General features: G+C 39.6%; 1 protein-coding gene and 1 long non-coding RNA gene across 3 annotated transcripts in view; one reads left to right on the forward strand and one right to left on the reverse strand.

Moving 5' to 3' along the window:
- Positions 1 to 13,374, reverse strand: part of LOC124003784 (EGF-containing fibulin-like extracellular matrix protein 2) — a 24,940-nt gene extending 11,566 nt beyond the window's left edge. The window contains exons 1-4 of one of the 2 annotated variants that reach the window (XM_046312353.1): positions 13,189 to 13,374; positions 10,838 to 10,928; positions 2,731 to 2,776; positions 662 to 937 (exon numbers count right to left, since the gene is read on the reverse strand). In XM_046312353.1, coding sequence (XP_046168309.1) covers positions 662 to 937; positions 2,731 to 2,776; positions 10,838 to 10,918 — 403 coding nt within the window. In that variant the 5' untranslated portion in view covers positions 10,919 to 10,928; positions 13,189 to 13,374. Of the gene's footprint in view, positions 1 to 661; positions 938 to 2,730; positions 2,777 to 10,837; positions 10,929 to 13,176 lie in introns of both variants that reach the window. The other variant, XM_046312352.1, reaches the window with a different exon arrangement.
- On the forward strand, positions 3,621 to 5,051 carry LOC124003785. Its single transcript, XR_006833274.1, has 3 exons — positions 3,621 to 3,761; positions 4,131 to 4,278; positions 4,819 to 5,051. It is a non-coding gene; the product is annotated as an uncharacterized LOC124003785 (long non-coding RNA).
- Positions 13,375 to 15,168: the final 1,794 nt, after the last annotated feature.

Genomic DNA, 15,168 nt, shown 5'->3' on the forward strand with positions numbered 1-15,168 from the left:
ACAAATTATGACATTCTTTAATGACGGCTGCAAATCCATCATCCAAAGAAAAAGAGCAAAGGGGTAAATGGAAGTTAAGTGGTTCCCCACTTTACAGATCAAATACAATACATCTTCATAACCTGCAGATAGCGCATAAACTGTTCAAACGGTTCAATTAATTGCATTTTCACTAGAACTGTTTTCATACAAAGTGCTCTAAACTTGAAAAGGGACTGCAATCATTTTGAATGAATTCCAATTGGAATGAATCTTGAATGTGACTGAATGACAATCTGAGATGACTATCTTTTGCCTCAATATCTGTTCATAAACTAGCATCGGCAGTATTCCAGAAGGAAATCTGCCTGCTGGAATTGCTCATTTAAACTAGGGCCCCTGCAATGCTGAGTTTGTACTGTAGCTTTACTACTGACTTTGTACAACTGCACTGCACTACAGTCCGCTTATAACTGTATGGCAGATCCATTCCTATATACTTCAAATTACATCAGTCAGGGACTGATGGGATATTTGTATGTAGGATTAAAATTATGCTGGACACTTCCATAACGAATCAGGGTACTTATCCAATTAGAAACACTCATTTTCAACATTTTACTATAGTGTGCCCTAGTCCTAATAAACACACCCCAGTTAAGTTGCATGGGCTTACTCTTACCACGGCAGTAGTTGAGCTCGTCCACCACGAACCCTGCAGCACACTGCATGGTGCCCTGGCTTTGGAAAGAGCTCTGGATGACCCGTTGGACAGGCAAAGCAGGGGCGGGTGCCAGAGGAGGCTGTTCTTCCACCAGAGGGGCCACGGTGGGCTCGTCGTCACCATTACTAACAATGATCTGGGCATTCTGGGGCAGGCAGAAGTAGCCTCCGAAATGATTGATGCACCTCATGCCGCCCTTGCAGGCGTCGGGCACCGTGGTACACTCGTTGATGTCTGAAAAAGGGAGGACCGCCGTCAGAGACAGACCTGGGTTCATATAGTAAGCCACGGTATGTTTTCTTTCAACTACATAAGCTGTGCTTGATTGAGCTTGCCAGTGGAATAGCCCCAAAAGTGCAAATACCATCCACCTGTCACTCCAGGTTGGAAAAAAAAATGTATTTCAACACGGGTCTGGTCAGTGTAACACCACCAAGTCAGCATGGGTATACCAGGGAAAACCCCACCTCCACCATCAATATTTGTATTTATTTCACCTTTATTTAACCAGGTTGGCAGTTGAGAACAAGTTCTCATTTACAATTGCGACCTGGCCAAGATAAAGCAAAGCAGTTTGACACATACAACAACACAGAGTTACTCATGGAGTAAAACAAACATACAGTCAATAATACAGTAGAAAGATAAGTCTATTTACAATGTGAGCAAATGAGGTGAGATAAGGGAGGTAAAGGCAAAAAAAGGCCATGGTGGCGAAGTAAATACAATATAGCAAGTAAGTCGCTCTGGATAAGAGCGTCTGCTAAATGACTTAAATGTAAATGTAAATGTAAAAAACTGGAATGGTAGATTTGCAGTGGAAGAATATGCAAAGTAGAGAGAGAAATAATGGGGTGCAAAGAAGCTAAATAAATAAATACAGTAGGGGGAGAGGTAGTTGTTTGGGCAAAATTATAGATGGGCTATGTACAGGTGCAGTAATCTGTGAGCTGCTCTGACAGCTGGTGCTTAAAGCTAGTGAGGGAGATAATTGTTTCCAGTTTCAGAGATTTTTGTAGTTCTTTCCAGTCATTGGCAGCAGAGAACTGGAAAGGAGAGGCGGCCAAAGGAAGAATTGGTTTTGTGGGTGACCAGAGAAAACTACCTGCTGGAGCGCGTGCTACAGGTGGGTGCTGCTATGGTGACCAGCGAGCTGAGATAAGGGGGGACTTTACCTAGCAGGGTCTTGTAGATGACCTGGAGCCAGTGGGTTTGGCGATGAGTATGAAGCGAGGGCCAGCCAACGAGAGCGTACAGGTCGCAGTGGTGAGTAGTATATGGGGCTTTGGTGACAAAACAGATGGCACTGTGATAGACTGAATCCAATTTATTGAGTAGGGTATTGGAGGCAATTTTGTAAATGACATCGCCGAAGTCGAGGATCGGTAGGATGGTCAGTTTTACAAGGGTATGTTTGGCAGCATGAGTGAAGGATGCTTTGTTGCGTAATATGAAGCCAATTCTAGATTTAAATTTGGATTGGAGATGTTTGATGTGTTGATGTTGATGAGTTTACAGTCTAACCAGACACCTAGGTATTTGTAGTTGTCCACATATTCTTCGTCAGAACCGTCCAGAGTAGTGATGTTGGACGGGTGGGCAGGTGCAGGCAGCGATAGGTTGAAGAGCATGCATTTAGTTTTACTTGTATTTAAGAGCAATTGGGGACCACGGAAGGAGAGTTGTATGGCATTGAAGCTCGTCTGGAGGGTTGTTAGCACAGTGTCCAAAGAAGGGCCAGAAGAATACAGAATGGTGTCATCTGCGTAGAGGTGGATCAGAGACTCACCAGCAGCTAGAGAGACATCATTGATGTATATAGAAAAGAGTGTTGGTCCAAGAATTGAACCCTGTGGCACCCCCATAGAGACTGCTGGGTATTCTTGGTATACACATACTGTATCAGTGTCTGCTAGAACTGATCATATCTCTTCCACAGTGCTATTTAATTCCTCTACTAATCAATCTATTCATTAAGTCAGAAACATACAAGGACATTTGACAAAGTGTGTATAAGCACCTCTTACCTTTGCATTCTTGTCGTTCCATGTCAAATGTATAGCCATCTGTACACTGTGAACATAAATAAGAGAGGATAAGTATCTGGTACTCAATTGATTGGTTTGTTGATTGATTGAAGGATTGATTGATTAATTGATCTACAAAATACGTATCACATATCTCTGAAGCTTTATAGTCTACATCTAATTAAAGATGTAGTCTTACCCTCCTTTGTTATGCCACTTTAAGCATGTATATTAGGAAATAAGACAGACAGCAATTAAGGAGTCAGCCTGGAGAACACCTTAATTCACTCAAAACAATGTGCTTAGTCTGTTGCCATCCAGGGAGGAATGTATGCTCGCCCTGCTCGCTCTCGTCTGAGTCATGGGACTTGCCTACTGTGTGTGCACAGGCATGTGTTGTCTCCAGTCTCCATGAGTCCAGATTCATGTTATTACCTCCATAATTCTACAGCTCCAACAACAACAACTTTGACTACAGTCATTTGTCGAGAAGGAGACATCCTCCACTGGAGACATGCCAATGCTATCCCATCCCATCAATGTCTATTCCAAACCCTCTGTTCATTTTCATGAACGTTCACTTGGTACATGAATCAGGGTTGGGGTCAACTCAAAATGAACATTTTACTTCATGAAATACAAATTGTCCAAATGTTTTACAATGACGATTTTTCCATTTTTGAATTCAATTTCAATTCACTTCCTGAATTAAAACATTTAATTGACCCCATCCTTGACTTGAATTAAATCCCACTTTTAAAAGCTTATATTGTCCTTCAATATGGACTTTTGCTTGTGCTGCCCTTTACAAAAATACGTTTATGGCAAATTTGCTGCAAATAAATGTTGCCAGAAGTTTGCAAATGTTTGCCACCAGTGGTGAATCTGCAGCTAACCTTAGGCAACAATAGTATGTAATGCCACGAGTGGCAAACAGCTTGCCAGAAGTAGTTCCAAGACCAGTAAGCATTGATGACCAGTCAGTGGGAGAAGAAAAATCTATTGAAGTGATCTACCTTCCAAGTTGTACAGTGAGTGTCTAACTTATTAAACATTCGAATAAACTTAAAAATCGTGTTATCTAATTGATGCCTGTTTAGCAGTGTCATGTTTTATGGGATAGAGTTAAAGACATTTTGTTGCAACCTGTCAGCGCCACTGGCTGGCTCAGTGCTATCATATTTTTGCACAATTCATGTGATAGCTAGCTAGCTAACTAAACGATTTACCTAAACACTTAACGTTATATTTTTAGGTAAAGACTTGCTGTCTTGTCATAACAAATGTCAATATGCTAGCGTCACTGTTCAGTACCATGTTAGCTAGCATGACAGCTAAGTTAATGTAGCAACAAGAAATATGAGCTGACTTGATATCAGAGCAAAACTTCACTCTTGCAGATGGATACCCTTCCCCTACCCGTCTTGTTGGAAGAGGCTGCATTGGGAAGAGGATGCATCAACACCCTGGAAAGATGTTTGTGGTGCATTCACTCATCATTTTGTTGCGATAAATGAGTGTAATGTAATCTTCTTCAAGCCTGATAAGGTAAGCAAATGCATACATGTATTATTCTCATAAATGGAGCCTGCTATACATTTATTCTTTGCAAAAATAGATATTTCATTGCTCTTTAAACTTCTAGCTCTTGTTCATCGTGTGTTGTTCCTTCTCTCTTTCTGTCTAGAAGCAAACAGTTACCAAGCAAAAACACAGATTGATTAGTTTGAATCAAATGTGTTGCCGCTTGGCTGGAGAAATATCTCATATACTGTGGCTCTCTAGGAACAGTTGGCCACATATTTAAATTTAGATTTAATAGGCCTGCGTCCCAGGTTATGCTAGCTAAATTTTTGTTTATTATTATAGCATTTACACAAGGCAGAATAATTTATTTATTGTGGAAATATATAGAATGGAAGTTTCAGAAAGAAGCAAAGCTGACCCCAGCTGTTACAAAGTTTTAGATTTCAAAGCCAAACCCTCCCATTAGCCACTGAATCTAAGATGCCAAAATAGAACAAGTTTTCAGTAATTGTTTTCAGTATCTTAATGTTGATTTGGTTTTGTGTTTTCTGATTGTTTCAGTACATGCAGTTATTAAGCTTTGGACGAAGGACTTCCACAAGGCCGCCATCTCCAAAGTTCACTCAAAAAGGCAATCGTTTTTTTTGTGTGTATATTATTATTTTTTCACTTACATTGGTTGAAAGCTAATTTCTCATCAGTAAATCACTTAGTTCATGAACATTTGGAAGTTAAACATCCTAAGGTTCAAATCCCCATAACCCATAGTGTTCACATTTCTCTCATGTAAATATTGTAGCTACATAAACATATTAAATAAACTATTTATTTGGGGAATATTCAGTTATTGCTCTTTTTCATTAGCATGCTGATAATCATTTCAAGATAATGATTTTTCAGGATTTATTTTTTATCTGTTATTAAGACATTTATACATGTAGTTTAGTATATTTAGTACATTAAGCATGTTTAGTTTAGCTTCTCTGTGAGAAGCAAGTTCATTTAAAGTTATATGTGATTTGGTTTATGCAGATAAGACATATAATTAGTGTTGAGGAAGCTACTCTGAAAATATAGTTTACCAAGCTACCAATTACTTCACACTGGAAGAAGTTCAACTACCCTTAAGAAAAATATTGTTTACTTAACTATATCTCAGAATTAGACGGTCATCCATGATTCTCAAATGTCAAATTTCAAAGTTGTTGCAAACGTCAAATTGTTTAAGGTTAAGTTTAGGCATTGACTCCGAAATCTTAAGGATAGGTATTAACTCTGAATGTTTTTTTTTACATTTATTTTACTTTTATTTAACTAGGCAAGTCAGTTAAGAACAAATTCTTATTTTCAATGACAGCCTAGGAACAGTGGGTTAACTACCTTGTTCAGGGGCAGAACGACAGATTTGTAACTTGTCAGCTCGGGGATTAGATTTTGAAACCTTTCAGTTACTAGTCCAATGCTCTAACCACTAGGCTACCTGCCATCCCAAGGAAAGAGTTAAGTTTTGGGATAGGCTTAAAACAAAAATAAATAAAAAACTTACTTTCTATCGTTGGATTTGAACTTGCAACCTTTGGAATCAGAGGCAGATGCGTACGCCCATTTGCCATCCCTGTCCACAACACCCTGGCACGACCAAACTCGGTCCCCGGGAACCCAAAGGGTGCACGTTTTGTTTTCTGCCCTAACACTACATAGCTGATTAAAATGATCAAAGCTTGATCATTAGTTCATTATTTGAATCAACTGTGTAATGATAGGACAAAAACCATAAACATGCATCCCTTGGAGTCCCGAGGACCAAGTTTGGGAAACCCCGCTCTAGCAAAACCGAAACCTTCTTGAAGGTAACAGTGCTCACTGTTGCCCCTAGTGGCTGGTTTCCATGTCATACCCCAACATCCTCAACCAGGTCACCTGGGACACGAGTCAGCCATCCATGTGAAGGACTTCGAATACTTGTATCACGGGTTGCCCGGTTGATGTATTATAATCTCAATGTCTCAGCTTTCAAAAAACATAGTCCTCTTAATTTACAGCATTTCCCTCACTTAGACAACCAAAATGTAGCTAAAACTGCCCAATAAGCGGAGGGATGGGGGCAACTTCTTGTCGCGCATGGTGGGGGTGCACACGCTCGCAATTGCTAATAACCCATCCTCACCCGCCTGACTATAAGCGATAAAGGGAAAATCTGGAGGCCCACAACCGACCCTAACCCATAATATAGAAAAACATTTGCTGTAGGCTACAGTCAGACGGCAGAAAGATTTTTGACAGGGGTCCATGCTTTTTTCCTGATTTAGATATGTTTCTACTTATCATTTCTGACATTTTCGTAGGCTATTTATTAGTCAAATTGTCTATAGATACATGCAGCTTCTCTTCTGTCATTATATGTGACTAAATACACCCTTGCTCGCCAGAAGAATGTCATAAACCGATAGAATGAATGCTTCAATCTAGTTGTCATTGGTAAAGTTCTCTGTCTTCTCCGCTTCTTTCATGGAGCAAAGACGTTAAGGGACCGGTGAGAAAATGCTATAAAAAAAAAACTAAAATGTAAGGAAAGGAAACAGAAAGCTGTGGAAACGACCCAACTTGTTTCTGATAGGATTTCAGTTCGGCTTGGATGTATATTTTATGTGGTTGAAATACAATCAGCTTTTATGATGCTGATTAAGATAGCACCTCATATTTCTCCACTCCTGTTCCTGAGTCTTAATTTTGCCTACATTTGGTGTATAATTTTAATGGAAGAAATGCTTAATTCTGCAGGAATTCATATTAAGGTTATAGACCTACAGTCAGATTTCAGTTTCCATTTAATCCATCTGAACAGTAGGCTACATACAGTAGGCTATTGTTTTCTCTTTATTCAACCCGCCACCCACCCGCCCATCATCCACAGAATATTTCATGACCCTAAACCTGCCTGCCCCGCAATATAACTGTGGGGTCTGCAGGTTATGAGTCAGCCCAAGCATCATTAGCGCGTGGCTTTCAATTTCAGAACGGCTATCAGTCAAAACCTATACAGATCTGTGAAGCGGAGACCCTTGAAATCTGACGTCATGTATAGCATGTTACTGTTGAAATTTACACTCTTATCAGTGTCCAAATCTGCCATTTTCAACCCGTGTACAGGTGCGAGTGTAAAAGGCTACCTAAAGTTACTTTGAAAAAGTAGTTCACTTACATTCAAACTACCTCGTGAAAAATTATCACCATGTAAATCTGAAATGTCATAGACTACAAATTTCAAGAACAGATCACGTTGGGGTCATATCTTAACAGAATGTTTAATTTAGACTATTGACCCTAGGATGCATATGCCGGATCAAAATGACCCGGCCTAATGTTTTTTGTTGTTGCTATGTTTTAATTTATTTTTTTAAGTAAAATAGTTTTTGCTTCACCACCCCAAGTTTTCATATGTGGATCAAATATGACCCATATGTATTTCTTATGGAATCCACTGGATTGCACTTTCTTTTTGCTACAACAATAAAATCAAAGTAGTTCATAAAATATTTATCATATATCTTGTTTATAATGTTCATTAATCACCGTTTTAATTGATCCTTTTTAACTCATTGAGTAAAAGGAGTATCATAAGGAGGCTCATAAGAATGCTGCCAGATATACAACCAAAATGGTTTTACACATGCTGGATGAGGAAGCCATTGCTGCCGCTGACTCAGAATCTGAAGTATCCAATTCTGATGGCACAGACTATGTGCCTGTGGCTAAAGTTGGAGTTGTGGATGCACCTGGTAGTCCAGCTGTCCTGGATGATTCTATAGATGGGGAGTACTCCCCCTCTAAGAGTGAAAACCAGTCAAATAGACTGAGTAAAAAGGGGTCTTACTGGAGTGAACACTGCGTCACAGTGGATGAGCAGCTTTCCTCCAGACGTGACGCTTGGCCTTCTATCCAAAGAGTTCAATCTTGGTTTCATCAGACCAGAGACTCTTGTTTCTCATGGTCTGAGAGTCCTTTAGGTGGCTGTCATGTGCCTTTTACTGAGGAGTGGCTTCCGTCTGGCCACTCTACCATAAAGGCTTGATTGTTGGTGTGCTGCAGAGATGGTTGTCCTTCTGGAAGGTTCTCCCATCTCCATAGAAGAACTGAGGCAATGGAAAGCTGTGTGGTGATGAAAGAGAGCCATGCCACCACCACAGAGCAGCCAGGGCCAGAAGAGGAAGAGATGCCAGCTCTGCCAAAGCGCAAAGGATAGAAAAGTCTGCTGCTGGTGTTCTCAGTGCAACACACCCGTCTGCAAAGAGCAGAGTCACAAGCTTGTTGTTTGTAAGACAGCATAAGTAAGCATCACACACACGCAAACTTTGTTCCCATTTAGTGTTCATGTTTTCTAAATTCACAACGGTTAGTGTTGTCATTTATATTGATGATGAACTTTGGATTTTCAAATAAATGTTTAGAAATATTACAAAATATGCTTAAACTACTTAGAGCACTACCTAGATTTGAATTTAGCTCAACTACCACCAAGCTACTGGAAATGTAGTTAAATTACTAGTTGAACTATACTGAACAAAACTATAAACACAACATGTAAAGTGTTGGGCCCATGTTTCATGAGCTGAAATAAAAGATCCCAGAAATGTTCCATGCACAGAAAAACGTATTTCTCTCAAATTGTGAGCATTTCTCCTTCGCAAGATAATTCATCCACCTGACAGGTGTGGCATATCAAGAAGCTGATTAAGCATGATCATTACACAGGTGCACCTTGTGCTGGGGACAAAAAAGGCCCACTAAAATGTGCAGTTTTGCCATACAGCACAATGCCACAGATGTCTCAAGTTTTGACGGAGTGTGCAATTGGCATGCTGACTGCAGGAATGTCCACCAGAGCTGTTGCCAAAAACCGTAACGTTAATTTCTCTACCATAAGCTGTTTTTGAGAATTTGTCAGTACATCCAATCGGCCTCACAATCGCAGACCACGTGTGACCACGCTAGCCCAGGACTTCCACATCGGGCTTCTTCACCTGCGGGATCGTCTAAGACCAGCTACCCAGACAGCTGATGAAAGTGTCGGTTTGCACAACCAAAGAATTTCTGCAGGGTCTGGACCTGACTGCAGTTCGGCATTGTAACCAACTTCAGTGGGCAAACGCTCACCCCTCGATGGACACTGGCATGCTGGAGAAGTGTGCTCTTCACAGAAGAATCCCGGTTTCAACTGTTCCAGGCAGATGGCAGACAGCGTACATGGCGTCATATGGGCGAGCGGTTTGCTGAACAGAATGCCCCATGGTGGCATTGGGGTTATCGTATGGGCAGGAATAAGCTACGGACAACAAACACAGTTGCATTTTATCGATGGTAATTTGAATGCACAGAGATATTGTGACGAGATCCTGAGGCCCATTGTCATGCCATTTATCCGCTGCCATCACCTCATGTTTCAGCATGATATTGCACGGCTCCATGTCGCAAGGATCTGTACACAATTCTTGGAAGTTGAAAATGTCCCAGTTCTTCCATGGCCTGCACACTCACCAGACATGTCACCCATTGAACGTGTTTGGGAAGCTCTCAAATCAAATCAAATCAAATGTATTGGTCACATACACATATTTAGCAGATGTTATTGTGGGTGTAGTGAAATGCTTGTGTTCCTAGCTCCAACAGTGCAGTAGTATCTAATAATTCACAACAAATACACAGATCTAAAAGTAAAATAATGGAATTAAGAAATATATAAATATTAGGACGATCAATGTCGGAGTGGCTCTGGATCGATGTTTATGACCGTGTGTTCCAGTTCCTGCCAATATCCAGCAACTTCGCACAGCCATTGAAGTGGAGTGGGACAACATTCTACAGGCCACAATCAACCTGGTCAACTCTATGCGAAGGAGATGTGTCGCGCTGCCTGAGGCAAATGGTGGTCACACCAAATACTGACTGATTTTCTGATCCACGCGCCTCCCTTTTTTGTAAGGTGTCTGTGACCCAACATAATCATATCTGTAGTCCCAGTCATGTGAAATCCATAGTTTAGTGCCTAATTCATTTCTTTAAAATGTAACTCAGTAAAATTGTTGAAATTGTTGCACGTTGCGTTAATATTTTTCGTCAGTGTACATGTAGTTCACTACTCCCCAACGCTGCATTAATTGTTGTTAATACACAAACTAACCAAAAATCTGAATAATTAGTATTTTCTTATTTTGCAGGAAACAGTAATGTTTGCCACAAGCTTTCCAGGATGGTTTGCCAGAAGTTCACAAGTCACAGCAAATTTGACGCCACAGTTTGCCACAAAAGTAATTTGAATGTGAAAATATGAGCTTAACACAAATTTGTGGAACATTTACCAAAGAGTTGCCACAACCGTTTGACAGAAGCCATTTTTTTCCGGTAAGGGGCTGCGTCTTTTAGTGCCAGTTTCCCAGATTAAGCCTATAGTCTCCAATGGAGGATCGCCATTGAATGTGCATTTTAGTCTGGCACTGGAACTAGGCTCCGGGAAACCCACTCTATTTTTTTGGCAGCAGGCACTGCAGTGTTTGCATGTGGAGGTTGTGAGAGGGGTACTTGCCGTGTATGAGATGGGTTCCTCAGCTTCCTGCGAGACGGCCACGTTGACAACAACACTCAAGCACAAGTAAATCCGTAGCATTTTGACGTCCCTGCGACATTGAGAGAAAGATTGAGTGAGAAAAGGTGTTTTTTTGAGTATGTGTCCTTGTGAACACATTGAGTCTCAAAATGTTCCAAAAATGTTTGCATACATTGGCAAAATGGTTGCAGAATACATCTAATTTGGTTCAGTTATCTTTATGTTTCCCAAATGGTAGTCCACAACCTTCCTGTGAGATTCCCATGGCCAGTACTCACTCCAGTTTTCTAACACATGCTGAGGAAGGCACTAAGTTGAGATCTGTGTCAACATGGACATCATTCTCACAATCCAAATTTATAGCTCTGTCCATTTTATACATTATCATGAAATTATATCAAATATGACCATATGCTCATTATAACATGATATGCTGCATACATTATAATATGCATTACTATTTGAAAATTGGCATTATGACCTGTATAGCAAAACACGTACTTAATGAAGAATTCAGCACATTCTATTATTTCCTTTATTATCTTTTCTCTCAACTATTTTCCTAAGCTGGTTAGAGCAACATCCCCTCTGCACAATGTTCCTTCATTGCAAACAGGAAGTGCTTGGAAAATCATGTTCAAATTCCTGGGCATGACCTGGGGCAAACTTACAGTAATACCACAATACCTAATGCTCAAGGAGCTGATGCTGGCATATGGATAATGTGTATCCAGTGTCTGAAAAAGTAGATATCTATTAAGGTTGTCCCAAATTGTGGGTCAGCTGGGATGCAGACACTAGTAAATCATACAACTATGACTCTGCCATTCTCCTCCATAATTACAACAGTGAACTTGACTACAGAATAATTGGCTACCTGTGTGTGTGTGTGTGTGTGTGTGTGTGTGTGTGTAGAGTGAAAACCAATTGTAAAGCATCTTTATTGCACCATCAGTTGGTGTATGTCGTTAAGAAAAATAATTCCATCGGGAGAGGAATTGTTAGGCAAGTACAAACATCTCCTTTGGGAGCAGAGCCTTGTCTCAGAGACTAGACGTAACATAGTAAAAGTACATCCGGGACACTCAATTTGGTGTGATATGGGAAAGGGGGATACCTAGTCAGTTGTACAACTGAATGAATGCCTTCTGCATTTAATCCAACCTCTCTGAATCAGAGAGGTGCAGGGGGCTGCCAAAATCAACATCCACGTCTTCGACATCAGTTGGTTAACTGCCTTGCTCAGGGGTAGAACTATATACTTTTACCTTGTCAGCCCGGGATTCAATCCAGCAACGTTTCGGTTACTGGCCTAACAATCTAACCACTAGGCTACCTACTATGTTCTGTTTGGTATGGATACATAAGACAGAAGGTTACTTAAGGGAAAATCGGAAGGAGGGATGGTGGTTGGTTGGGTGTATAACAATGCGAACATCTAGCAAACCAAAAGGTTGTATTTTTGAATCTCATCATAGACAACTTTTGCATTTTTGTTAATTACTTACTACTTTTTAAACTGGCAACTACTTAGCATGTTTGCTAATCCTTCCCCTAACCCTGGACATCCACAAATTAATACATACCATACAAAATGTAAGAGTATTTCAAATTGACATACAGATTGATACGAAATGCTCTGAGACCAGGTTGCAGCATTCACTTTTTTATTGGCAAAGGTTCAAATCCCCCTCCAGCTATCTTCTGAATCACCCTATCAGTTTCATGTGTTTTCTCTGAAAGTGCATCCCCATTCCGCGTTTAGCTCTTGTTCATAATGTAATTACTTTAAAGTCTTATAAATCATTATATCTTATTGGTGTCATATTTAGCGTTATCAACATATTTTAACACTAATCGCCCCACGTAGTAAAGTTTGAGTTACAAGATAAACCACAGTTGCTATCTAGTATCTAGCCTATCTGCCTAGGGACTACAGATAAAAACTACCAAACTGCCTAAATCTGGCACATTTAGGGAACTGTTAATCAATGTGCATTGTCCCTGTCAAATAAATAAATAAATTGGCCTTGAATAGAAACCTGTCAATACCGACATTGTGCGAATGTCTGATGCAGCGATGATAAACAAAACCAATTTCCGATTATGACTATGATGCAAAATAAATAATAAAAATAATAATCTGTTGGATTTATAATAAACTATTTAACGTCTCCTGAACAATGCGCTTTCAAGTCAACAGATCAAGTGTAGGTTAGTATTCTAAAAGCATGCAACCTATTTTGGAGTTGTGCAAAATGTAATGTTAGGCTATACAAGGTACAGTTTCATTTGCATTCGATAGGGTTGCAATTTACCTGTATAATTACTTTTTAGTTGGGTGTGTATCAATACTCAATTGATTATTATCCTCCGGAGGGTCCCGTCAGAAGTGATGGTGAATTTGAAGAAGCAACTTCTCCCCGAAATCGGTAAATGTATGTACAAATTACCAGGGTATCACAGCCTAACAAAATGATCGGGAGGTGGTGCTATCTTTACAGGTTACACACTCTACATCCGCGTCAAATGTTTTTGTCTCTTTAACATTGCATAGTAATTTCTACTGTATCTAATAAAAAGCATTGCGCCCCCTCTACCGGAGATGTGAAAATAAGTGAGTGCCAGAATGTTTTTGTTACAATGTCATTGTTAATGTAAGCGCAGTTTGGAGGGTTCAGAGAATGTAGCGTCAACTATATGAAGTCTAAGACCAGAGGCAGCATACAGGAGCTCTATAAATCGTAACTTTATTCTTGACATGCAACCACCATCTCAATTAGTTCAGGTGACAGACAGGATTTTATAGACACAGGTCAATGATCAGTGGTGGGAAAAGTACCCAATTGTCATACTTGAGTAAAATAATAGAAAATCACTCAAGTAAAAGTGAAAGTCACCTATTAAATTACTACTTGAGTAAAAGTAAAACATTATTTGGTTTTAAATATACTTAATTATCAAAAGTAAAAGTAAGAATAATTTCAAATTCCTTATATTAAAGCAAACCAGATGGCACAATTAAATGTTTTATTTACAGATAGCCAGGGGCACACTCAAACAGTCATACGTATGTTACAAACGATGCGTTTGTGTTTAGTGAGTCTGCCAGATCAGAGGCAGTAGGAATGACCAGGGAGGTTCTGTTGATAAGTGTGTGAATTGGAACATTTTCTGTCCTGCTAAGCATTCAAAATGTAACGAGTACTTTTGGGTGTCATGGAAAATGTATGGAGTAAAACTTACATTTGTTTCTTTAAGGAATGTAGTGAAGTAAAAGTTGTCAAAAATATAAATAGTAAAGTACAGAAACCCCCAAAATGACTTAAGTAGTACTTCAAAGTATCTTTACTTAAGTGATTTACACAATTGTCAATGATGAACATCCAATTTTCATACTTACATTGACAACATAGGGAAAATCCCAATTGCATACTCCTCATGTCTGCTCTTCTCACTTCCTTCTCAAAACCCATTGGAGAAGAAGGTTAGAGGGAACAGTTGAGATTCTCCCAATATCACACTTCCTCTGACAGCCTCTGTAAGATTGACATTGATCTAAATGAATTAACTACCCCTTGATTTATAGGTGTTTGGTTTGAATGATAGACATAACCACAGGTGTCATAGCTAACTGTACTCTTCAACTGAACAATACAGAACGTTGGGGGGCTTAACATAACCCCAGGGTTAGAGATACTGTAACAGGATGTGACAATTATGGAATTATTCATATATATTAAATTATTTTTGCTACAAAATACCAAATGATTACAGCTTTGGGTGACACCCCGTCTCAAAAACCAGTGGTGTAAAGTACTTAAGTAAAAATACTTCTTTGGGATCGGTGTCCCTCCCATGGGATGGTTGAGCTAACGTAGGCTAATGCGATTAGCATGAGGTTGTAAGTGACACAAACCTTTCCCAGGACATAGACATATCTGATATTGGCAGAAAGCTTAAATTCTTGTTCATCTAACTGCACTGTTCCATTTTACAGTAGCTATTACAGTGAAATAATTCCATGCTATGGCAAAATCAGAAAAACACCAAGGGGGATGAATACTTTTGCAAGCATGCAGTATATTCGTAATTAAATGGAAGTGTTTTTGCTGAGGTGATATACTGTAACTGGACGAGCAAAAAACAACAGCCAACGACCTGAAAATAACAATGTACAATATATAAAATATCAATCATTAACTGTTGTCAGGATAAACTTCAGTTGTCTTTTAGGAATATATTTAATCTCATTGTTTCAAATTGTATTATTAGTCGTATGTACGGGATACATATGGTATACATCGTCC

Source organism: Oncorhynchus gorbuscha, linkage group LG18 (assembly GCF_021184085.1).
Source record: "Oncorhynchus gorbuscha isolate QuinsamMale2020 ecotype Even-year linkage group LG18, OgorEven_v1.0, whole genome shotgun sequence".
NCBI lineage: Eukaryota > Metazoa > Chordata > Actinopteri > Salmoniformes > Salmonidae > Oncorhynchus > Oncorhynchus gorbuscha.